Below are 25182 nucleotides of genomic sequence, written 5' to 3'. Positions count from 1 at the left end.
AGTTCACTCCACTCAGCTGATGATTAAGTTGCAGTCGCTTATGTTTAGTGAATTATAATAATAATATTGTAATGTCTGAGAGTCTCTCTACGACTGAAACCTAAACATTCTTATTACACAGACATACCGACTTATGGTATTACAAGAGTTATTTTGTAAGGTGCTAAGTTGGTACGTTGTTTTAATGAGAATCCGCTGTGTCACAGTCACAAGAAAAATATCACTATAACCTGAAAGATTTCATTATGAAGTCAACATTTATAAAGAGACATTAATATCCTCATGGTGGCAGAAACACGGTGGCCTTTACCATCAACAGCTTTCTGAGGGGATAATCAGAGAACCTCTACAGATACTGATGTCACTCAATACGACTGAATCACAGTCAATGCCGGGTGTTTGAATGTGTTTAGTGAACTCATGTCAACTGAAAGTCCATGCTCTTATTTTGAAGACACATTTAGATGAGCTTCCGGTGTCAGTGTGGTCACCTGATTTAACTTGACACCTGCTCGGCATGTGACTCAATGAGGCTCCAGAGCATCCGGCTGCTGATTGGCTGCAGAGGAAGTGCTGCTATTTCCTCTGAAAGTCTTCCAGAAAGGATGTGGATCAGTAGAATCAGCATGGAGAGGCTTCGATACTGACTCTGTCAGTTACTGACTGTAGAGTCAGTAACGGACTCTACGCCGACCTGCAGTCAGTTACTGACTCTACGCCGACCTGCAGTCAGTTACTGACTCTACGCCGACCTGCAGTCAGTTACTGACCTGCAGTCAGTTACTGACCTGCAGTCAGTTACTGACTCTACGCCGACCTGCAGTCAGTTACTGACTCTACGCCGACCTGCAGTCAGTTACTGACCTGCAGTCAGTTACTGACCTGCAGTCAGTTACTGACTCTACGCCGACCTGCAGTCAGTCACTGACTCTAGACTGACCTCCAGTCAGTTACTGACTCTACGCCGACCTGTAGTCAGTTACTGACCTGCAGTCAGTTACTGACCTGCAGTCAGTTACTGACCTGTAGTCAGTTACTGACCTGCAGTCAGTCACTGACTCTAGACTGACCTGCAGTCAGTTACTGACCTGCAGTCAGTCAGGTGGAGTTAGTCAGTCAGTATCGGCTGCAGTCTGTGAGGTGATGCTGCTTCTGATTCCTCCTGTCTCATGTTACTCTCACACTTCATTTATGATTCATCAGCGACCCCGTTGGCTTGAAGAGAACACACATCGTTTCTGGGTCACACACACACACATACACACACACACACACACACACACACACACACACACACACACACACACACACACACACGCACACACACACACACACACACACACACACACACATTGAATGGAGGTGGTGCTGATGCCATACAGGAGAGAGTTGCAGTAGTCGAGGCGGGAGGAGATGAAGGCGTGGATGAGCCTCTCGGCAGCAGGGCGTGAGAGAGAGGGTCTGATCTCAGCAATATTGTGCAGGTGGTAGAAGGAGAAGAAGAATCGGAGCGTACACATACATATATATAAAACCAGTTTATTCATAAAAACATGAGAGCGTAGCCAAGTTACTCAAAACTCACATACGTACATCTACATCTACTGCAGAGGACATGTTTCTATTCCTGGACAGAGTCATATATAGATGGAGTCTGTACAGAGGTGGATGGACACCAGTAAGGCCGTCTCCATCCGTGGGACAGACTCCTGGTCCAGTGTCCAGAGACTCGTGGGGTTATCTGACGGTGTTGAGCTGCCACAGGAGGGGAGTGGGTCTGTGGTGGTGCCGGTTGGAGCACCTCCTCTACACATGTTAACTAGCTGCTGGCTGTCGTTCAGGGCCACATGCAGACTACAGGAACTAGGCCTCCTCCCCCTCGGACTCGGACTCTGTGGACAAGAAGAAGAGAAGGCATAACATGACGGCTCCATCTGCTGGTTATTCTGACAACTACACGGCTGACTGTCAAAGCAAGAACCTGCTGTATGGGTACTGAAGCCGTCATCATTTAAAGTTATCCTATTTATGAGTTATTATGTCATTATGTTTTACCAAAAACAAATCATGATGTCATATGAAGTCATAAATGATAATACTGAATATAATTACGGAATACTTTTTGAGTCCTGTTATTATGATATACTATCTTCTACTAAGTCATACAGTTAATGCATGCAGATAGCAGACACACATCTGATTCAAAGTCATTTCACAGAACAGAATATCCCCACAGATATGCTTTAAAGGTTCTGTTTGTAACTTGTTACACGTATAAATCATTACGGCTCGTGTGTAGCTACGCTGTTCAGACTGCACGGGGGCACCAGAACCGCGGGGTTGTGTCTGGTGAGGCCCGTCTTGCAAAACAGTGTTAACTCTTCCTGCTTCAGCCTCCCGACCGCGGTCGGAGGACGCGGGGGAGACCGTAGCTTTGGTCTCCAGGACCGGAGTCTCTGCTCCTCTGCTCCTCTGCCTGCCTTCACTCACACACCGTGCTCCTTCTCTCTCTCTCTCTCTCCACCTCTCACGTGCATGCTGCTCACCCCACACTGCAGAAGAGTTAGTTTAGCTCTGAGAATATCTAGTGAATGTTCAGTGGACGTTTGTGCAGAAATAACTGCTGCAGCTCCTCCAGACCAACAGAGGTTTCCCGTGTCTTGTGACGTGACGGGGCTCCGCAGAGAGAAACGTTATCGTCTCCGACCAAAACTCCGGCGTCTCCCCCGTTCCCTCCGGCCGCGGTCGGGAGGCTGAGGCGGGAAAAGCCAACACTAGGATCAGCATTGATTCATGGAGAGAGCTTGGTCTGGTCAGCTAACATTACTGCCAAGCAGCTGGAATATAGAGTGATATTGTGCTTTTAGCTGACGTGTGTCTCCTCACTGTGTTGAGCGATGCTCCTTCATGTCTATGTAGAGCGAGCACAAGCGCGAGCAACAGGACGCTGACTTTAGTTGACTTAACGGCCACAGGTGAAGTTGTTAACAAGACATTTAGGATTCTTACAAACAGTCCCTTTAAGACAAAAAGAGCAGCATGTCGTGTTAACAAAAAATACAGTTTTGTAGTCATGAAATATATTCCAATTCGTATTTCTCATTTAATTAATAAAGCTTGTTAAACATTTCTTTTCCAAATCAAAAATAAATATTTTTACGGTCAATTTAGTATAAAACGATGCAAATGACATCCCATTCTGATTTAATATGTTCCACGAGGGCACGCTTGGTGGCAGTAATAACAAATACTCCTGACAGAGTCTGGGGACATGATTATAATTGATTATTATTAATATAGTTTTTGCCTTCTTCAGCATTCTGGAGCCACTCAACAAACTTCTTCATCTGTTCCAGGAAGACACTCTTCCCTTTGGCGGCGTGGGCGTCTTTGTACCACTTTAAGATGGCCTCCTCACTCAGGACGTCGGCTGAGTTAAAGAGAGAAGAACATTTAGTACGAGGAGCTTAAAACCCGGACGCCAAACAAAGACAACAAACACATCTGGAGGATAATGACCAGATGCAAAAGGATAGCATGTAGATGCAGATTGATACGTGTGAGATACTGACCTTTGTAGAAGAGCATCACTATCTTAGAGAAGGACTTCATGAAGTGGATGTTGTCGTAGCAGTAATCCTGGATCTTCAGCAGTAGCACCAGCTCAGACTGACCCTGAGTGCTGAACACGGCCAGCAGAGGAGCATAGTACTGACAGACACACACACACGCACACACACACACACACACACACACAGTGAACATCTGACCCTCCTATACCTACCTATACATAAAGTATTCCTAATGATACCAATATTCATGTTACTGTGCCTGAACGCATCCTGTACTAGTTTACATTGGAGAACTTTGGCTTCTTCTGTTCAGTAAAAAAAGGGGTCTCATCTCATCTTCAGCCTCTTATCCGGGATCGGGTCGTGGGGGCAACAGCTCCAGCAGGGGACCCCAAACTTCCCTTTCCCGGGCCACATTAACCAGCTCTGACTGGCGGATCCCGAGGCGTTCCCAGGCCAGTGTGGAGATATAATCTCTCCACCTAGTCCTGGGTCTTCCCCGTGGTCTCCTCCCAGCTGGTCGTGCCTGGAACACCACCCAAGGGAGGCGCCCAGTGGGGGGGGGCATCCTAACCAGATGCCCGAACCACCTCAGCTGGCTCCTTTCGACCCAAAGGAGCAGCGGCTCTACTCCGAGCCCCTCACGGATGACTGAGCTTCTCACCCTATCTCTAAGGGAGACACCAGCCACCCTCCTGAGGAAACCCATTCTCGGCCGCTTGTACCCGCGATCTAGTTCTTTGGGTCTTCACCCATCAGCCCTCAGGACCATAGGTGAGAGTAGGAACGAAGATTGACCGGTAGATCGAGAGCTTTGCCTTCCGGCTCAGCTCTCTTTTCGTTATAGCGGTGCGGTAAAGCGAATGCAATACCGCCCCCCAGCTGCTCCGATTCTCCGACCAATCTCACGTTCCATCGTCCCCTCACTCACCAACAAGACCCCGAGGTACTTGAACTCCTTCACTTGGGGTAAGGACTCATTCCCTACCCGGAGTAGGCAATCCACCGGTTTCCTGCTGAGAACCATGGCCTCAGATTTAGAGGTGCTGATCCTCATCCCGGCCGCTCCAGTGAGTGCTGGAGGTCACAGACCGATGATGCCAACAGGACCACATCATCTGCAAAAAGCAGCGATGAGATCCTCAGCGCACCAAACTGCAAACCCCCCTCCCCGACTACGCATCGATTGGTGACAAAGTGCAGCCCTGGCGGAGGCCAACCCCCGACCGGAAACGAGTCCGACTTACTGCCGAGAACGTTGTAGGAAAATGTTGTAAAAAACCTTTTTGTTCTAGCTGACGAGGGACTCTGTGTTGTGCCGTGATCAGCTGTGTGTGTGACCTACTTTGAGGTGTTTGAGTGCCTGCTCTGTGACCAGCTCCTCCTTCTTGTTCCACTCCACAGCGTTCATCAGGCACATCCACAACAGGCCAATCACAGCCTGCTCCTGCAGATTGCTCCTCTTCATCTCCTCCTTCACATACACCACCATCTGAACACACATGAGCATACAGTAAGGCCTGGCCCCAGATCTGATTACACTACGGTATGATCGCTACGCCGGTAGAACCCCGGTACCTCTCTGATGGGGCACTCCTGGGACAGGCGCTCCTGCAGTTCTTTCTGCAGCTCTTTGCGGGTTCCCAGACTCTGCTGCAGACGCAGGAAGTCAGACAGCTCTTTGAGCCCGGCGTCATTGAAGTACTTAGAGAAATGCTCCACATTCTGCTTGTTAGCAGGAAACAGCTCCTGAAGTCAACATGGGCGGGAAACAAAGAACAAAATACAATACATTGCTTTAGAAATGATAACAGCTTATCCTCCTATAGAGAGGTCCAACAGAACTCAGACTGATGGTCTGGTGACTTTAACTACGGTATCATACCGAGAGATCAGAATCTGCTGCCACAAAGCTTCATTGGGTCCAGTCAGACGTCTGAGAGAACTACTCTCCATGTTTAAATGCTCTTTGGTTCTAGAAAGTGCTCTATAAAGAGATGAATGATTGTTTTGTACCTGGAGAACAAAACGCTGTACAATGGTTCAACCAGACAAAGAGACAAAGATCTCTCTGAGCAACAATTGAATGTGAATAGAAAAAATCATTAACTCCACCGAAGAGGTTATGTTTTCGGTTGGGTTCGTTGGTTTGTTTATTTCTCAGCAGAATCACAAAAAAGAACTACTGGCCCAGTTTTCATGAATCTTGGTGGAAGGGCGTAGCATGAGTATCAAGGAAGAAGAACCTATTACATATTGGAGCAGATCCGAATCACGGGGCGGATACACACATTATTTTCCACTTACACACAGTGTCCATAGCAAAGTGAACTGAATTTGTGGCACATGCGCGAACTCATTGTAATTAAAGTAAAATAATACAGCAGTTTTGGAAACATATCCAGACATAAGAGTGGTTGTGCTTTCTAGATTTGCATATCATGGAAGACTGGGCTGCCTTGGCGGAGGTCTGTATCTCTGAGTGTCCGTCTAGTTGGTAAAAGAAACTGGAAGCTTGACATCAACATGTGTGCAGATTTAAATAGGAACAAGTTCCTGCTTCAGTATCAGGTGCACAATAATGCAGCCGGAATTAACAGTGTTGCTTTTGCAAAGGTCTTCTTCAAACTTCACAACAGAAATGGAAGATTAGTGTAGATGTTAGAGACAATTTAGTATATTCAGTTTGCATTGTTGCCCTCTGCTTGCCCTCGGGTTGACAGATGAACACGATCAGTGGAAACTCTCCTGATATTAATGCTTTGCATTCAGTCCTACTGATAAGGGACCAGTACGTTACTCTCTGACTCTCTGAAATGTGTCACACTCTCCGGTAAACCTCCTGTTGATCCTTGTTTTTATTCTTACCAGAAGTCTTTTATCCAGGTTTGCCTTCCTCAAAGACGAGGTCACTGAATTGGCATCTTTCTCTGCAATCCATGCTTTGAACATTATCACAGCAAAGGCTGCAGAGATCCCTGAAAAAGTGATGTCCAGAAACAAAGAAGTCAGTTAGGAAAGAAATATCTTCTTTGTCATTTGACATAATACTTACTGGTGGTCCTTGATGCCCAATTTCACATCTTCACACATCTTAATCAATATCTTTAAGTATAGCAATTTATAAAGTGAACAGTCCTTTATGGTTTTAGTCTGTATTTTATTCACTGTATTTCCAACAGTTCCTGCAGATGTTTCACAATAAAAGCTTACCAGGAAAGGGATTTGTTTTCCCAACTGAGCTACTTTTAACGTGAAATACTTCTGCAGGACATGTTGACTTTAATAGGCAGCAGCTTGAAAATGAACTGCAAAGTAGAAGAGACTGATAATAATTAGTGAAAGTAAATAGTATTCTTGTGTAAAGGGAACATGAGAGCAGCAGAATGGAGCGTGCTCCGTTGGGATCTGTTGTTGTGCTGTCGAAAACAACGTTAAACTGACTTCCAGACAGGTAAACATGGAGACAATCTTTAAAAGTGCATTAACTGGGTAAAAGGAGAAATTAGAATTAAAGGTCCTATATCGTGCTCATTTTCAGGTTCACACTTGTATTTTGTGTTTCTACTAGAACATGTTTACATCCTGTAATGTTAAGAAAAACCTTTATTTTCCTCTTACTGTCTGCCTGAATATTCCTGTATTTACCCTCTGTCTTAAACACTCTGTTTTAGTGCATTTCAATGGAATTGCTACAAAATTGCAAAACAGAATTGCGTTGCTAGGCAACAGTTTGGGTCCATGTGTACTTCCTGTCAGCTGATGACACACATCCACTGCAACCAGGAATAAACTGGAACACATTTAGAATGTTTACTTTTAAATCTGTGTCAAGGGTCTAAATATTGTATATTTGTGACATCACGAATGTGCAGAAATCCTCACAGCTTGTTTCAAATGCAGAGTTTCTGAATACGGCTGTGTGTATTTCCCTGTGGATTGAGTGTTTCGATACTTTCACAGTATTTCTATAGAACTTAAGCCTGCTTTATAATAAAAAAAAAAAATGAAAATCACACTTTTTTATGATATGGGACCTTTAAAGACCTGTTTTGTCTCTCTCTGCAGTTTAGGTAAATTTAGGCCCCAGTCACAGTCTGATAATTTATGGCATGTTTTCCTGATTATTAGTTTAATTTTATGAAGTCTTGTGAACTTCACTGCTGAACATCAAATCTATTATCTACTATAACCACCTCCACTACTCCCAGTTAGACCGGCTGCTATTAGGCAGTAATCTATAGCAGAATACAGCAGAGTTGTGTCCTCTCACCATCTTTGACCACGTTATCGGTGTACAGGCTGTTGATGATGGCAGCTGGGAGTGTGCTGTTGGCCAGCAGGATGCCCGTCAGCATGGCTAGCTTGGTCTGTTCCGACTCACTGAAGCCCTTCAGGAAGAGCAGAAGCTACACAGCAACAGAAAGCCCGCTGTGAGGACAGTCACAGTCAGATGTTACGACCGTAACAAACCAACACAATACTGAACATGTGAAGATTAACCTTTTTGATTTCATCCTCAAAGGCCTTCTCCAGATATTTGTATCTTCTGATGAGCTTATTGAAAACCTGCAATCACAAAGTGGACCGTGACATAATTAGCCAAACGACAGTCAGTAAGTCTGTATGATGTTAATCTGATTGGCCAGTGAGTCCATTGAACCCAGATGTTAAAGGGGCGGCTGTGGCGCAGGAGGTCGTCCACTAATTGGAAGATTGGCGGTTTGATCCCCGGCTCCTCCGGTCTGCATGTCGAAGAGTCCTTGAGCAAGATACTGAACCCCAAAATACTTTATTATTAAAGCGCTTTGAGTGGTCAGAAGACGAGAAAGGATCTATATCATTTAACAGAAGCCCGCCGTCTTTCCTGTTTGTCACAGTCAGTACAAAGGTGAGCGTGGACGTACCTGAGCATGTAGGCGTAGTGAGGCATGGCTTTCTTCAGTGGTGAACACGCAAAATGCCGTCACCTTGTTCTTGTCTCCTTCATCGATACGAGTCCCACCAGGAGCTGAGGAAGGGACCAGGAGGTTTAAAGTTAGAGCTCTTGGACCTGTTGTTGAGAGCGTTTCCTGTCCCAAGCTGGACAGCCGTGTGATGGTTCAGATCGCTTTAAGCATATTCAACTGCCTGCTTGATGTTGTATCATGTGTTATATCCGTCAGGCGTAAGCCTGGGAGAAGATTATGTGTGTGTGTGTGTACATCTGTCTGTCCACGGCTAATCCTGCACAGGCTACTACTGGACCCATCAGCCCAATACTCATTTATGACTGTATGCTCTGCACTGCACTGCCACTAACGATTACCTCAGCTGTGTAGACGGCCACAGTGACAACACTCACCAAGCATGCTTCCTGCGATGAGGATGTCAAACAGAGTGTCAGCATAGCGTCTGTAGTCCAGTCGCGACCCCGTGACATCTAGAAACTTGGCTACAGCATCCAAGTCGCCACCGGCTTCGTTGAGGCCCGCAACAATCGTGTCTCGAAAAACTGTTGGCTCAAACTTCTCTTTTTCATCTAGAGCAGAGAATCACAAGATCAATGCAAAAAAAGATAGAACATGCGTACACATGTCATTGTAGGCTACTTTCTAAGTTATTTACTACATAAACTTTACATTACTTCTGCAAGTGACATCACACTATCAGACACGGCCCTTCGGGCTCTGAGCGGCAGGTGTTCGTCTGTCCGTGCATATCCAAATTTTTCTAACTACGTTGACGCAGATGGGCGGAGAAAACGGAGAGCTTTGAGCTGCTTTGAGAATGTCAGTTTGCCGCCAGGAGAAACCCGTACAGAGTATAAAAGATCCAAACGTTTCCTTGTCAGGATTCCACATCAGTTCATGTCAGTGCGGCCGTCCTTGTGGGAATAATAACAACAGCTTTAAAGCTGCAGTAGGCAGAATATTTTTGGCATCATTGGGCAAAAATCCCAAAATAACCTTTCAGCATATTGTACTTCAGGTGTTCTGAGAGAAACTAGACTTCTGCTCCTCCTCATGGCTCTGTTTTCAGGCTTTAGAACATCTAGCCTGTGACGGGAGACTTTGACCAATCACAGGTCATTTCAGAGAGAGAGAGCGTTCCTTTAAGAACAGATTCAACCCAAATAACTTAAATTAAATGTCCATGTCAATATTGCGGTTTAGTCTCTGATTAATTTAATATAATATAAATACTATTTTTTGCATAATATAAATTTGCGAAGGTTTGAAACGTGCAGAGAACCAGACCGATTTTTGTCGCTTTGGTAAAGGAGGACATCGCCGCTGCCGAGCTCATACGAAGCCCTCTTTGGTACTCACCCCTTTTCCTGGTCTTAAACCTCTGGCCTGTGAGCACTGGCTTCTGCTGCTTACCGGTAGTCATACAAGTCCTGAAGCAGCAACACAGACAGACACTCAGTCAGTCCGACATGTTTCACTGAGACTGACAGATATAGGTACATCGGCCATTTGCATTAGGTTTTGCCTACAATCATTAATTTGGAATATGCCTTTACTATGCCTGCATGCAGTGGTGGAAAGTAACTAAGTACATTTACTTAAATACAATATTAACGTACTTATACTTTACTTGGATATTTCCATTTACTGCTACATTATACTTCTCCTCCGCTACATCTCAGAGGCAAATATTGCACTTTTTACTCCACTGCATTTATTTATAACTTTAGTTACTTTACAGATGCAGAGTAATACAAAATATTATCAACAAATGAATTATGATGTGTTAAATTGGATAACGTTTATTGACTTTATTGATCCCTTGATGAAATTCACAAGCTGCCTGGCAGTGTATATATTCTGCATAATGAGTACTTTTGGTACTTTAAGTATATTTTGATGTTAATACTTTTGTACTTGATGAAGAAGCAGTTGGCGTCTTCATCAGAGTGCTCCAGTGTGCTTTGGACCTGCTCTCTGAAGTCTCTCCTGTCACAAGACTGCCCTACTCAGTGAGCACCGGACAGTCCTACTATTCCTTGTGAGGCGGCTGAAGCGCGTTTAACCTTCCTTCTTCACTCAACACATTAACGTTTCTTTATTTATTTTTTTTTATTGGAAGAACATTGCAAGGCATATAAATTACAGAGCAAATAAGTAGTCCCCCCCCTCCCCACACCCCTGACAATAAAGGAAATAACCAATATAACTCTAAAAGCTATAAGACTTAAAGGGACTATTTGTAACTTTCAGAAATGCTTGTTAACAGTGACACCTGTGGCCGTGAAGTCAACTAAAGTCAGCGTCGGGCTCGCGCTTGCTTGCTCTAAATATACCTGAACGAGCATCGCTCAAAACAGAGAGGCGACACATGTCAGCTAAAACCACAATATCACTCTATATTTCAGCTGCTTGGCAGTAATGTTAGCTGACCAGACGAAGGTCTCTCCATGAACATGATTTAGATCTGATCTTAGTGTTGGCTTTTAGTGCCTCAGCGCAGGCTGATGCAGCGAGGCTCTGCAGCGTGTCTCCCTGCTCTCTCCACCCGCAGCCGGAGAGAGCAGAGGAGACACCGGCACCCGGTCGGTAACGAGACGATAACGTTTCTCTCTGCGGAGCCCCGTCACTTCACAAGACACGGGAAACCTCTGTTGGTCTGGAGGAGCTGCAGCAGTTATTTCTGCAGAAACGTCCACTGAACATTCACTAGATATTCTCAGAGTTAAACTAACTCTTCTGCAGTGTGGAGTGAGCGCGCGTTCACGTCTAGAGGTGGAGCGAGTTGAGAACGCGCGCTCTGTCTGAGTGAAGGCAGGCAGGCAGAGTTGGAGAGGCAGCGGCCACACGTAAACGCGCATATGTGAGCGCGCATGTGTGGCGACCCGCTACATTTATACGCTTAAAAAGTTACAAATAGTCCCTTTAAGGCAGCAATGACGCCAAAATTAGAAACACACTAGACACATGAAATAATAAAACACATACAACATTCACATATTCAAAAAAAAACATAGATAAAATTAAATTAAAAAAAAGAATTGAGATAAAAATAAATAAATAATTATAACAACACCAATCCAACAAAACAAATAAGGAGGCTCAGAGGTCACAGCCAGGCGAGGGGGTCAGAGATTCAAAATGGTTTAGAAGAGGTTTCCAAGTCTTTTCAAAAGAATTTAGGGAACCCTTAAGTTAAGGGAAAATCGACATTTAGACAGTAACGTATCTATCCCCCACCTGTTGTGAGTCGGAGGTAGAAAATGTTTCCATTTAAACAGAATAAGTTGCCTTGCCAACAAGGTGGTGAAGGAGAGAACATGTTGCATGTCTGTAGAAATGTTGGGCTGAAGGACTCCGAACAAAGCCAAGAGAGGGCCGGGGGGGATAACAGCAGCATTATCTGCTACGTTAAGTGTGTTAAAGATCTCTGACCAAAATGTATTGAGCTTCGGACAGGACCAGAACATGTGAGTGTGGTCGGCTGGAGATTGCCGGCACCTGTTACACACCAAAGTGGGACACAAGACACTGAACCCTAGTGATTATAATAAAAATGTACATAACACTTGTCAAATTTAAGCAGACTCCCCCCAAATGATATATAAAGATAATTGTAAAAATCCCGCGCTTACCAGCAGTGAGTTCCTTGTGCTTCAGGTTGGACTGCGTTGAGTGTCTGAGTGTTGTTCTGCCTGATAACTGTGTGCTCGGCTCTATAAACTCTATAGTGGGCTCATCCCTCTTACTGAGACACGTGTCATCCAGCTCATACTCATTACCCCCCCCCCCCCTCTCTTTTTCACTCATTCATTCATTCATTCATGATGCATGCATACCATGTGTGTGTTTGTGTGCGTGGATGCATGCATATACACACACACACATGGTATGTTAGTTGATATTATTTTGAAAGACACAACCTACTACAAGTTGCCAGAAAAGCTCCCATGTCTGTGGCAGGGATTGGATTGGCTGGGTCACGGATTACAGCACTTTCTAATCCACAGCATCAATCCCTGTTGTTGTCTGGATCTCGGTCAGCTCAGGAGCCGACAGTCCGTTCACTGCCATCACTCACTTGCTCACACACACAGAACATATTCAGTTTATTTCTGATTGCTTAGGTGCTTTGTTTGAAACAGTAGGCTAGTTTTGCAAAAATCTACACACTAACCACAAAAGCTTACACCAAACCAGTAAAACACACATCTCTCGCAAAAACAAACAGTTTGTTCTGTTGGGCAGATCCTCCTCAGGTGAACCTGCCGGGGACGGCGGAAGCTGCAGTTGCTTCTGGGTTCCGCTTCATCAGTCGCTCAAGTAAACCTTTTTAAACCGGTTGTTACTCTTCAGCTTTTGTTTACACCTGAGCACAGCCTGGATGATGTCACTAACAGGATCATGGACATGTAAGATGCTGTCCGTAACGGTCCCTGGGACTGGAGCCTATCCCAGCATGCATTGAGGCACAAGGCTATCAGCACCCAGAATATTACAGGATTAACACCCACGTTAATAACGTGAAGAATCTAGTAAGATTCTTCCATCCAAATTCTCTCCATACTCGTGAACTAGTAGTGGTACACTGTGAAGAACCATATTGTACTCTACAGATGAAACAAACAAAAAAATGGAATCCCATATGTTGACTATTGTTGTCATCCATCATTTTAACAATCTATGTTACAACTAGATAATGCATTTCCTGATGAAAACGTGTGGGAATGCGGACAGCTGACATGAACTGTGTGTAGCTGTAGTTTCCCTCCTGACCTCCAGGTGGAGACGTTCTCTCACTTTAAACTGAAAAACCAGACCGGAAGTACTTGTAACCGGAAGTGCGGTTGTCTGGTTGTGACGTCAGGCTGTTGGCGGGATAGTTGTTTTGTTAGCTGACGAGCATCTTTGATCCGTTTGAACAGGTGAGACCTCAGGTAAACACTCACTTAACACGGTTCCTTTGAGCTGAAGTCAACGCAGACGCGAAGAGAAGAATATTAACCGAGTTAGACCCGAATACAGCCAGTTAGCCTGCTAGCTGCTAGCGTTAGCCTCTCAGCTCTCTAATGCAGCTCCTGTTCTCTGATTGAAGCTCCAGACCAGGACCAGGACCAGGACCAGGACAAGGACCAGGAAAAGTCCGACAAATGTCCCATACAATCGGAAAAAACACCGGAAAATGTCAGAAAAATGTCTAAAAAAATCGGGAAAAAATTTAGAAAAATTTCCAAAAAAGGTCCAAACAAATCTGAAAAATGTCTGAAATAAAAGTCCGAAAAATGTCCGGAAAAAAATCTGTAAAATGTCCCAAAAAGTCAGAAAAATGTCTAAAAGAACTTCCGAAAAAATGTCTGAAAAAAACTCCGAAAAATGTCCAAGAAAGTCAGAAAAAAATCTGAAAAAACTTCCAAAGAAGTCTGAAAAATGTCCAAAAAATGTTGTAAAAAAAGTCTGAAAATTGTCCTGAAAAATTTAAAAAAAAAAAAAAAAAAAAACTCCGAAAAATGTCCAAAAAATGTCCAAAAAAAACAGGAAAAAGTACAAAAAAATTCAGAAAATGTCCAAAAAAGTCAGAGAGAAATCGGAAAAACTTCCGAAAAATTTCTGAAAAAATTATTAAGTCTAAAAAATGTTTGAAAAAACCCCACCAAAAATGTCCGAAAAAAATTCTGTAAAATGTCCCAAATATTCTGAAAAATGTCCAAAAAAAGTAAAAAAAAAAAAAGTCAGAAAAAAATCTGAAAAAACTTCCGAAAAATTTCTGAAAAAAACTGAAAAATGTCCAAAAAAAAAAAAAAAATTCAGAAAAAAATTCAGAAAATGTCCAAAAAAAGTAAAAAAAAAAAAAAAGTCGGAAAAAAAATCTGAAAAAGCTTCCGAAGAAGTCTGAAAAATGTTTAAAAAAAACCTCCAAAAATGTCTGAAAAAAATGCGAAAAATATCTGAAAAAAATTATGAAAAATGTCAGAAAAAAATTTCTGAAAGAAATTATGAAAAAGTCAGAAAAATTTCTGAAAGAAATTCAGAAAATGTCCAAAAAAAGTTTTAAAAAAGTCAGAAAAAAATCTGAAAAAACTTCCGAAGAAGTCTGAAAAATTGTCAAAAAATTTCCAAAAAAAAGTGTGAGAAAAACTGAAAAATGCTTGAAAGAAATTCAGAAAATTTCCAAAAAAGTACAAAAACAAAAGTCTGAAAAAACTATCGAAAAATCTCTGAAAAAATTATGAAAATTCAGAAAATGTCCAAAAAAAGTAAAAAAAGTCTGAAAAAAATCTGAAAAAGCTTCCGAAGAAGTCTGAAAAATGTTCAAAAACAAGTCTGAAAAAAGTACAAAAAAATTCAGAAAAATGCCTGAAAAAAATGTCAGAAAAGAATTCAGAAAAATGTCCAAAAAAAGTAAAAAAAAAAAAAAAAAGAAAGTCAGAAAAAATTGGAAAAAACTTCCGAAAAATGTATGAAAAAATTATGAAAAGTACACAGAGACAGAGAGAGTCTGATAAGTTTTAGTAGATGTGTGATGATTTGCTGCTCAGTGTGAACTGATGTGGTGAGTGCACTTAATTGTTGTTTTAAATGCAGATAAGACCTTATATTATATATATAAGACTTATGTTGTTTTCCAAAGCAAAGTGTAGGTCACAAGATGTTCCTGTGCTTACTGTGGATGGAAAGGAGATTGAGGCTGTCAAGGCCTACAAATACCTTGGCATCTTGATCGATGACTCCCTTACTTTTAAACCACATGTACTGTACCTTGTTAAAAAAACTGAGGCTAAAACTGGGTTTTTGTTTTCGAAACAAGTTGTGTTTTTCTTTTAATGTAAAAAAGCGTCTTGTTTCTACAATATTTTTACCGGTTTTAGATTATGGAGATGTTTTGTAGATGCATGCCTCTGCTCAGTGCCTTCATATGGTTGATGTAGCTCACCGTGCATCCTCGAGGTTCACTACAGATAGTAAAGCTCTGACTCACCACTGTGAGTTGGACTCTCGGGTGGGATGGCCTGCACTGGCAACCCATAGGGTCTCTCCATTGGTACATCCTTATATATAAAGTGATTCTGGGTCTGCTCCCACAATACTTAAGTGTTTTTACTACGCAAAAAAATTGTGGACGGTATTCACTGCGTTCACAGGACTTCTTTGTGCTCTCTGTCCCAAAAGCTTGGACAAAAATTGTGGAAAGGGCTTTTGCATATTCTGCACCCTCAGCCACCAGTTATTTGCTCAGTGTTTCAGCAGACGTGTTGAAGTGATTGAGGAACAGAATAAGATGGATGGTGACATATTTACTCTTCTTTATGTGGAACATATCATGATGTGTGCACAGTATAATACAACATACTAATTCACGTGATCAGGTTTTGTCTGATATAATTCTACATTAGTTTGATACGTGACGACATTTGTGTGAGTTACAAAGAACATGTTGATTTTAAAACGGTGAACATGGTTTCATCTGGTCCTGTTAACTGTTTAATAACTGTTTAAAACGCTTAACATTTTCTCAGATTTTGCACTGTACTATAGAAATATTATATTTGGTTGCTATGGTTACAGTGACAAAGACAGTAATGCATTTTTTCTTATTAATTTCATTTTAATTCTCGTGAAGTTCCACATTCACAAGTGTAAATTTACCCAAAAAAAGCCTAATTTCTTCGTATTTATGAAAGAAATGGAATTATATCTGTAAACAATTTATTCCTCACAAAACCAAAAAGCAAAAAAAAAAAAAAATGTATGCAATATCGTTAATGTTTTTAAGTGAAATTATTGTCATACTCTCGCGTGGTCTTTTTTTATTATTATTTATTTTTTTATGGTGTTTTTTTTTATTTTATGTTGGTTTTGTTTCATTTCTGTTGTCCTTTTATGTTTGTCACAGCTCTTTGTTTATGTTTTCGCTATGCTTCTTTTGTATGTAAATGTTTTTAATGTTTTCTGCTGTTACTATGGATACTGTCATTTTGAAATAAAAAAAAAAAATAAATAACTGTTTAAAACGCCAATGCAGCAATTTAAAGATATATAGAGGACATGGGGGAAGCAGCCAAAGTTCCCACTTGTCCTGAACGCAGCACGATGACGTCATTGTGTGTGTGGGCGGGGCTAAAATGGATAAGTGACCGCGAGAACACGGAGGCATCGCGAGATTTGCACAGAATCCAGAGTGAATCCAGGACAGCAGAGAGGAGACCTGCTGGATCTCAGAGACCAGGACCAGAACCAGAACCAGAACCAGGACCAGGACCAGGACCAGAACCAGAACCAGAACCAGAACCAGGACCAGGACCACTACAAGAGCGGAATGGAGGAGGACCAGCAGAACCCAGACCAGCAGAGCAACAAGGTCCCCAGTAGACCAGCAGCAGGCACGTCCTCTGATCCCACCGATGTTCAGGTCAGTGTTCATGACTTCATGACGTCATAATGACACTAAAGACACGAGGCAGAGTCTTGAGGGTCCCGGTCTCATCCTGTTTTTATCATCAGGTTTAATGTGGAACAATAATAGTGTGTAGTGCCAAATATTTCAGAGTCGTGGTCGGGGCCGTAGATTCTAACTTACTGATATTTCAGAGCCATGGTCGGGGCCATAGATTCTAACTTACTGATATTTCAGAGTCGTGGTCGGGGCCGTAGATTCTAACTTACTGATATTTCAGAGCCGTGGTCGGGGCCATAGATTCTAACTTACTGATATTTCAGAGTCGTGGTCAGGGCCATAGATTCTAACTTACTGATATTTCAGAGCCATGGTCGGGGCCGTAGATTCTAACTTACTGATATTTCAGAGCCGTGGTCGGGGCCATAGATTCTAACTTACTGATATTTCAGAGTCGTGGTCGGGGCCGTAGATTCTAACTTACTGATATTTCAGAGTCATGGTCGGGGCCATAGATTCTAACTTACTGATATTTCAGAGTCGTGGTCGGGGCCGTAGATTCTAACTTACTGATATTTCAGAGTCGTGGTCGGGGCCGTAGATTCTAACTTACTGATATTTCAGAGTCGTGGTCGGGGCCGTAGATTCTAACTTACTGATATTTCAGAGTCATGGTCGGGGCCATAGATTCTAACTTACTGATATTTCAGAGTCGTGGTCGGGGCCGTAGATTCTAACTTACTGATATTTCAGAGTCGTGGTCGGGGCCGTAGATTCTAACTTACTGATATTTCAGAGTCATGGTCGGGGCCATAGATTCTAACTTACTGATATTTCAGAGTCGTGGTCGGGGCCGTAGATTCTAACTTACTGATATTTCAGAGTCGTGGTCGGGGCCGTAGATTCTAACTTACTGATATTTCAGAGTCGTGGTCGGGGCCGTAGATTCTAACTTACTGATATTTCAGAGCCATGGTCGGGGCCGTAGATTCTAACTTACTGATATTTCAGAGCCATGGTCGGGGCCGTAGATTTTAACCTGTACAAACCTCAGTCAGATAAAGGATCAATGAGTCTGGCAGACTAGATTAACATATTCTGTCCCTGCCCTCTCTCGACTACGAAGGGATTGATGGAAAAATACTGACCATTGGAGTGCAAATTAGTTTCTACATCTCATTCTTTGTCTCATCATGCAAACGAAAGAGCTGACTCACCTCATCTTTACAGGTCTGAGTGTGTGGGGGTGGGGGGGGGGGTGTGAATGTGATCTTATCAAGCCTGCAGTAAAACACATTCAGGTGTTAGCCAGTTGATGAGTCTCCACAGTGGGGGGGCTGCTGACGTCCTGCAGGCTCCTCCACACTGATGCCAGGTCGTTTTCAGTGTAGCTCCTGCTGCAGCATCAAAAACACTCCAATCAGTGCAGTCAAAGCAGGGGAGTCGCTCAGCTCCATAAAGGATGCTCTCTCTCTCTGTATGAAGGCAATAACATCAGAGGCTTTAAGCAGTGAAGTACTATGAGGTGTCCATAATCAGGAATTAATGGCCTTCGAGGAGGCTCATCAGACGGTCGTCAGGCATTATCCCTTAGATGTGCACGTGTAGCTGTATGGGATAGGGGTGAATACTTGATTCTGATTGGCTGCAGGGTGTCCATTAATTCCTGATAATGGACACCTACTAAGTATTTCCAGCGAAACTGTCTGTTCACCGTTCTAAATTAATGCGCTGGCTGCAAAACAATCTGAATATCTTATTAACAACACTGAGTATAACATTAGTCCTTCAGTGCCTCATCTTCTGAACACCACATGGTGGCGACTGGAACACACAAAACTTTAGTTTTGTTTTTGAAAAACGCATGAAAATATAAATTAATGGTCTTCATTTGTTTTCTTTGGTGAGTGACCATGGTATAAGTGAGATAACGTCCTTCGAGGTGTCCATAATCAGGAGTTAATGGCCTTCGAGGAGGCTCATCAGACGGTCGTCAGGCATTATCCCTTAGATTAAATTTGTGGGCTAAAGAAATACTATTGGTCCATTGATCCCAATTAAGACTATAAAAACCCTTGGATGATATTGAGTGTGTTCAGCTGCAGAATATTTACACACGGCTCAACTCCTGCCCTTATATAGTGATTAGAGGGACCTATGCTAATAATAAACAATCAGCCACACCCTCCAATTTATCATCAAGTGGGATTCATCATTCAGCACACCTGGTGCATCTGGAGTTGACTTCTCTTATTTTTTCTCTTAACAGAAAATTAAGAGAAAACCTAAAAGAGAGTTAAGGGAATGTTGCTGCATGAGGCCCATTGTGGGTTATGTTGTAAATGTTATTTATGGTTTTAGATAGCTCGCTCCACCATGGCATCTCACTGACTCTCTCTCTCTTTATGTCTGTCTGTTGCTATAGAAACGAAGAGAAGGAGGGGGACTCAAACGTCACAGCTGTCAGCTCTGTGGCAAATCCTTCACAACATCTGGAAGTTTAAAGATTCATCAGCGTGTTCACACTGGAGAGAAACCGTACAGCTGCGACCAATGTGGTACAACTTTTTCTTGGAGTACTCACCTTAAAGGACACCAACGCATTCACACGGGAGAGAAACCGTACAGCTGCAACGAATGTGGTACAACTTTTTCTCGGAGTACTCACCTTAAAAGCCACCAACGCATTCACACTGGAGAGAAACCGTACAGCTGTGACCAATGTGGGGCAGCTTTCACCAGTCAAGGTGGTCTAGAAATGCATCGATGTGTTCACACTGGAGAGAAACCGTACTGGTGTGACCAATGTGGGAAAACTTTTTCTCAGGATATTTCCCTTAAAGTCCATCAACGCATTCACAGTGGAGAGAAACCGTACTGGTGTGACCAATGCGGTAAAACTTTTTCTCAGGTTAATGCCCTTAACAGACACCGACTCATTCACACTGGAGAGAAACCGTACTGGTGTGACCAATGTGGTAAAACTTTTTCTCAGGATAGTTCCCTTAAAAGACACCAACGCATTCACACTGGAGAGAAACCGTACCGGTGTGACCAATGTGGTAAAACCTTTACTCAGAGTAGTCACCTTAAATCCCACCAGTGCATTCACACTGCATCGTTGTGAACATGTTTCAGAGGCCAGCTAGCTGTTTCCTCCTGCCTCTTCCCCATGCCCTGATAGCTATGTTGTTATATTCTGAGCTTCTCTCCACATTGAAGTTTGACCAACAGTAACTTTACAAAACAATTCATCAAGAAAATAATCAGCAGATTAATGGATGGTAAAGAAAAAAATGTATTACATGAATAAAGGTCAGTATGTAGCCGTAGCCACAAGAACATACATGCTGTTTAGAACATAAAGACCAGAAACTGTTGACTGTAGTCGAACCCCTGGGCCTGTGCCCCGTAGACCCGTTCAATAATTCATCCACGAGTCAACAGCTGGAGAAAGATCAAGGAGGACATTCACATCCGACACCAGAGACCATCTTTGAACAGAGACAGGGGTTACCATCTCCCCCCGAATACAACCACCTGTTATCATGTGACTGTGCTGGACTAGCGTCATGTGATGACAACTGAGGAAGGTTAAGTGCTGAAGAAGGCCATGGAAGGTGGTCAAAAGCTCCAAAAAGAGAGTATGTGAGCCTTGAGTTTAGAATGATTTATTCCAGATGTGTTCCCATTATTGTTTTTATCAGCTTCATGCATATTCTTTTGTTCTTATTGTTTTATAGTTCAACATTATATTTTCCTCCTCTGTGTAATTTTCATTGAATAATCTTTATTTTACATTTATATTCTTGTTTTTATTTTCTATGACTGAATGTGGTTTTGAATCTGTCGATGTTCTCATTAAATTAGTCGACACAAAGAGATGCTTTGACTCCTCGTTTGAAACTGTTTCCATCAATCAATATTTGTTGAGCTGTTGTAATTGTCAGCATTAACATTGTTTTAGGACTAAGTCGTGAGCTAATTGGACTCATAATCATTAATCATCTGACACCAGTCAGATAATTAATGAACTCAGTAGTTAAAGCCCACACAGCAGCTGTGACTGACATTTGTGGATGTGTGTGTGTGTGTGTATATGTATGTGTGTGTGTGTGTGTGTGTGTGTGTGTGTGTGTATATGTGTGTGTGTGTGTGGATGTGTTTGTGTGTGTGGCTGCTGTCTGTCCGCGGTGAGAGAGAACAAAGCGGTAGCTGACTTGATGAGAGATAACGTAGTGTAACGTTCTACAGACACAACAAGGCTGCTGGATGAGAGAGACATCCGCCGATACGTCACACTGGTTTTCCCTGAGTGTTACCTTAGCAACAGTAACTAGGAGCGCGGCTGAGAGAGCAGCGAGACTCTGCGGCATCGCGAGAACACGGAGGCTCCGCGAGATCTGTAGCGGAGAGAGAATCCAGAGAGAATCCAGCAGTCAGAGAGGAGACCTGCTGGATCTCACAGACCAGGACCAGGACCAGGAAAAGGAACAGGACCAGGACCAGGACCAGCACCAGCACCAGGACCAGGACCAGCACCAGCACCAGGAACAGGACCAGGACCAGCACCAGGAACAGGACCAGGACCAGCACCAGCACCAGGACCAGGACCAGCACCAGCACCAGGAACAGGACCAGCACCAGCACCAGGAACAGGACCAGGACCAGCACCAGCACCAGGAACAGGACCAGGACCAGCAGCAGCAGCAGCACCAGCAGAGCAACAGGGTCTCCAGTAGACCAGCAGCAGACTCTCTGATCTCTCTGATGTTCAGGTCAGTGTTCATCACTTCATGTCGCCATTTTTGAGACACTGATCAACAACAACAACAACAACAACAACAACAACAACAACAACAACAGCTGCAGCTGCTGTTACATGATGGAAAGAGCTGCATATAAAGCTGTACGTGATCCAAACAAAGCAAACAGGCGGCTGAGAAACAGTGACGTCATTAGGCTCATCATTACTTTTCATTTTGCTGCTGCAGATGACCGGAAGTCACCACAAAACACCTCAAACTCACATCTCAACATGTTCACACTAAAGCTGCAGTCCTAGTTGACTGCTGGACTTGCTTCTTCTCTCTCTTCCGGTAAGAACATCCAGTAATCCACCTTGTTTTGTACATAGTGTTTATTAATGTCTCACCTATGTATTTACCTATATGCTGTTTTTAGCTGTGTTCTCATGTGTTGTCATGGCATGCTGTATGTTAGTCATACTGGACTGTATCTGTGTTTTTATACTCTTGCTGCTGCCTCTTGGCCAGGTCTTCATTGTAAATGAGAATTGGTTCTCAATTGATTTTACCTGGTTAAATAAAGGTCCAGAAATAAATAAAAGAAACAGCCCTCTGGAGAGACATGCAGTTGAGCAGTGGAGGCTGGTGTTCATGTTTCTAGGTAGGTCTGTGGTGCCTCATCACATGGTGCGTCAGTTTCAGCAAACATCCAATTATTAACACAATTGTATAATAAAATAGAAAAAAAAATGAAATAAAAAATAACTTCAACTGGAATTTAAAATCGCATTTGGCTGCTCTCTGGCACAAAAAAGAGGAACTGCAGTTATTTCATGATGGTTACGGCTGTCAGTTATGCCAACAACACAACATTAGACTTAAAAATAAAACATACTAAAAAATGTTAAAATAAAAAATAAAAAATAAATATGAAGAATAAATAAAAAGTAAAAAAATAAAAGTAAAAAAATGGAAAATAGAAAAAAAAACTATTTTTAATATGATTTAATGCAAAAAAAAGTGAAGGTATCAAAAACACATTACTACTTTTTAGTTAAATAATTATTTTATTCCAATAGGAGCAGTTAAGAATGCTTTTAAAAAACAGAACAGTATAACATGTAATCAGTGGTGGAAAGTAACTAAGTTACTTAAGTACAATTTTGAGATACTTGTACTTTACTTGAGTATTTCCATGATCTGATACTTTCTACTTCTACTCCACTACATTGATTTAATAACTTTAGTTACTTTACAGATTCAGATTATTAATACGAAATATAATCAAGGAATAAATTATGTATTATAATAGATTAAACTACCCAGCAGGATATAAAGTCATTAAAATGAGCTCCACCTTTACCAGCTGCAACATTAAAGTGGTGAACACATTAATGCATCAATAATTATAATCCAATAATATACATTATTCTGCATAATGTGTACTTTTATGTTTGGTACTTTAAAGCTGCAGTCGGCGAGATTGGAGCAAATATGATTAAAAAAAGTTATTTTTATAAAATGGTCACTATATCGTTACAGTAGTACATGAGACAGGTCCTAACTGCTCCTAATGGCATCTGCAAGATTTCACAGACCGGAGGAAAACAAGCAGTAAGAGCTGATCTGAGGTCTGCTGTCCAGCTGCCGTCTATGAGAGCCGGCTGTCAATCACTCTGAACTCCAACCAAACGGTCAAACTAGGCAGCGCTGATCAAATATGAATCAATATTCTGTTACGTTAATGTCTATTTCTCTCCTCACATGTTCTCACAATCATCTTGTAGTGCACGGTTTAGCTGGAAAATGAGAACGTTTGTGACGCCACCGCCATTGTGAAATCTGGTGAAGGAATGCCAAGTGCCGGTCACATGACCGGAGCACAGCCAATAGGAACGCTCTCTCTCTCTCTCTGAAATGACCTGTGATTGGTTAAAGTCTCCCATGACAGGAAGAGAAGACGTACCTGTCCTCGTGAATGCGTCTTTGTTTAATATCAGCGCTTGAAGTTGGAAATAATGTAAATAACCAAAATCAAAAATAAATAAATAAATAAAACAAAAATAAAATATAAATAAATAAATAAAGAATTAAAAGAAGCCAGCAAACACATAATTAATAAAATAAAACATACATACAGATTAATTAATTTAACATTTTGCATAGGAAAAGATATAAATAAATGATATTTAGAGAATAATTAGACAACACAGAAAAACACACATAATCAATAACAACCTACTGAACATTCATATCATCATCTATTTATTGTCTTCAGTGATATAATATTTCATATAGTATATTATTCTATCTAATAATGCTTTAACGTAGTACCTCCATACTGAGTTGTGTTGGTTGGGTCAGATGACATCACACTGATAGTTCCATTGACTGTACTATATCATGCTGTTTAGTAGAGCTACACTGATAAATCACACCTCCATATTATTTGCTGATATCAGCTTATTGCAGATATATGGTATCGGTGTATATATCGGCTGATAAGTAACAAGAAACTGAAGTGCAGAAATGCCAAACTGAGTTTGAGCTCATTCATAAACAGTGTCTCCATCACATAGTTTGTCCTCCAGAGAGCACCAGTTCATTTGTAAACTGTGAAATGTCCCACTGAGTTCTACTGGTCACAAAACAACAACAACTAAGGAATCTGTATCAAGTTTGTCTGTTTATGTTCTGTGTCTCTATTCAAAATACTGTCGGCCCATATGTTGAATATTGATATCAGTGTCGGCCTCAAAAATCCAGCATCGGTCGGGCGATGCTGTTTAAGGATTTGATGTATTAACAGAATCACATTTATTCTTGGACAGATTTGTTAAACATCTTTCAGTGCAGAATATTTAAAGTTCAGCTGAACACAGAAATATGAGCTAGATGCATTCAGACAGGAGAGGACAGCAGAGGACAGTAGAGGACAGTAGAGGACAGCAGAGGACAGCAGAGGACAGTAGAGGACAGAAGAGGACAGTAGAGGACAGTAGAGGACAGCAGAGGACAGCAGAGGACAGCAGAGGACAGTAGAGGACAGTAGAGGACAGCAGAGGACAGCGGAGGACAGCAGAGTAGAGGACAGCAGAGGACAGACTTCAAACTAATGTGATAATGAGGAGTGTGAACTACTAATGATGCATCCTGAAGAATAAATGACTCCACTAACTGGAAACTAAACTGGACTTTCTCTTCACATTGAGATATCCAGCACTAGATACAAATAAATCAATAAATGATGTCTGTTTTTACAAACTGCTTTCTATCAATGAATGTCAGCTACACAACTGTATGACCTAAATATGAGACTCCTTTTATATTTTATTTCAGAATTAAAACAGTTTTCAAGACTAAATCATCAGAAATATTAAAGAGTGTCTGGAACTAAATATATTTATATATTTATTGACTACACAGAGATTATTAGGATGTCTTGTAGTTCTTTTTGATTCTGTGTGCAGAGAAATAACGTTGTTCAGTGATTTATAAAAGTATGATATAAAAACTGA

The 25182-nt window shown here is 42.1% G+C and overlaps 2 protein-coding genes across 3 annotated transcripts; one reads left to right on the top strand and one right to left on the bottom strand.

Moving 5' to 3' along the window:
* Positions 1–1521: 1521 nt before the first annotated feature.
* On the bottom strand, positions 1522–12421 carry bzw2 (basic leucine zipper and W2 domains 2). Its single transcript, XM_037794686.1, has 12 exons — positions 12160–12421; positions 9884–9954; positions 8917–9093; positions 8480–8583; positions 8076–8141; positions 7846–7981; positions 6441–6550; positions 5151–5321; positions 4918–5064; positions 3573–3711; positions 3308–3430; positions 1522–1892 (listed from the first exon to the last, which is right to left on the bottom strand). Exons 2-12 carry the CDS (start codon positions 9945–9947, stop codon positions 1864–1866), a joined length of 1266 nt encoding a protein of 421 aa, XP_037650614.1. The 5' UTR covers positions 9948–9954; positions 12160–12421; the 3' UTR covers positions 1522–1863.
* A 1204-nt stretch (positions 12422–13625) lies between these two features.
* LOC119503138 (zinc finger protein 239-like) lies at positions 13626–20796 on the top strand. Of its 2 annotated transcripts, none has more exons than XM_037794739.1 (3): positions 13626–13665; positions 16742–16931; positions 19342–20796. In XM_037794739.1, exons 2-3 carry the CDS (start codon positions 16839–16841, stop codon positions 20041–20043), a joined length of 795 nt encoding a protein of 264 aa, XP_037650667.1. In that variant the 5' UTR covers positions 13626–13665; positions 16742–16838; the 3' UTR covers positions 20044–20796. The 2 variants fall into 2 exon arrangements, with proteins under 2 accessions (XP_037650667.1, XP_037650668.1); XM_037794740.1 differs by lacking the exon at positions 13626–13665 and having other exon boundaries at positions 16504–16931; positions 19342–19687; positions 19772–20796.
* The last annotated feature ends 4386 nt before the right edge of the window (positions 20797–25182 follow it).

This window comes from Sebastes umbrosus, chromosome 15 (assembly GCF_015220745.1).
Source record: "Sebastes umbrosus isolate fSebUmb1 chromosome 15, fSebUmb1.pri, whole genome shotgun sequence".
NCBI lineage: Eukaryota > Metazoa > Chordata > Actinopteri > Perciformes > Sebastidae > Sebastes > Sebastes umbrosus.
This window is presented reverse-complemented; position numbering and strand designations above follow the sequence as displayed.

Bases quoted from the DNA above. Each gene is read 5' to 3' on its own strand.
- bzw2 (XM_037794686.1), bottom strand. From the start codon at position 9,947: ATGACTACCGGTAAGCAGCAGAAGCCAGTGCTCACAGGCCAGAGGTTT. The intron at 3,712-4,917 runs GTAGGTCACACA...TGTGTCTGTCAG, and splicing joins AGGCACTCAAACACCTCAAA to TACTATGCTCCTCTGCTGGC. The intron at 3,431-3,572 runs GTCAGTATCTCA...TCTTTAACTCAG, and splicing joins AGTGATGCTCTTCTACAAAG to CCGACGTCCTGAGTGAGGAG.
- LOC119503138 (XM_037794739.1), top strand. From the start codon at position 16,839: ATGGAGGAGGACCAGCAGAACCCAGACCAGCAGAGCAACAAGGTCCCC. The intron at 16,932-19,341 runs GTCAGTGTTCAT...CTGTTGCTATAG, and splicing joins CTGATCCCACCGATGTTCAG to AAACGAAGAGAAGGAGGGGG.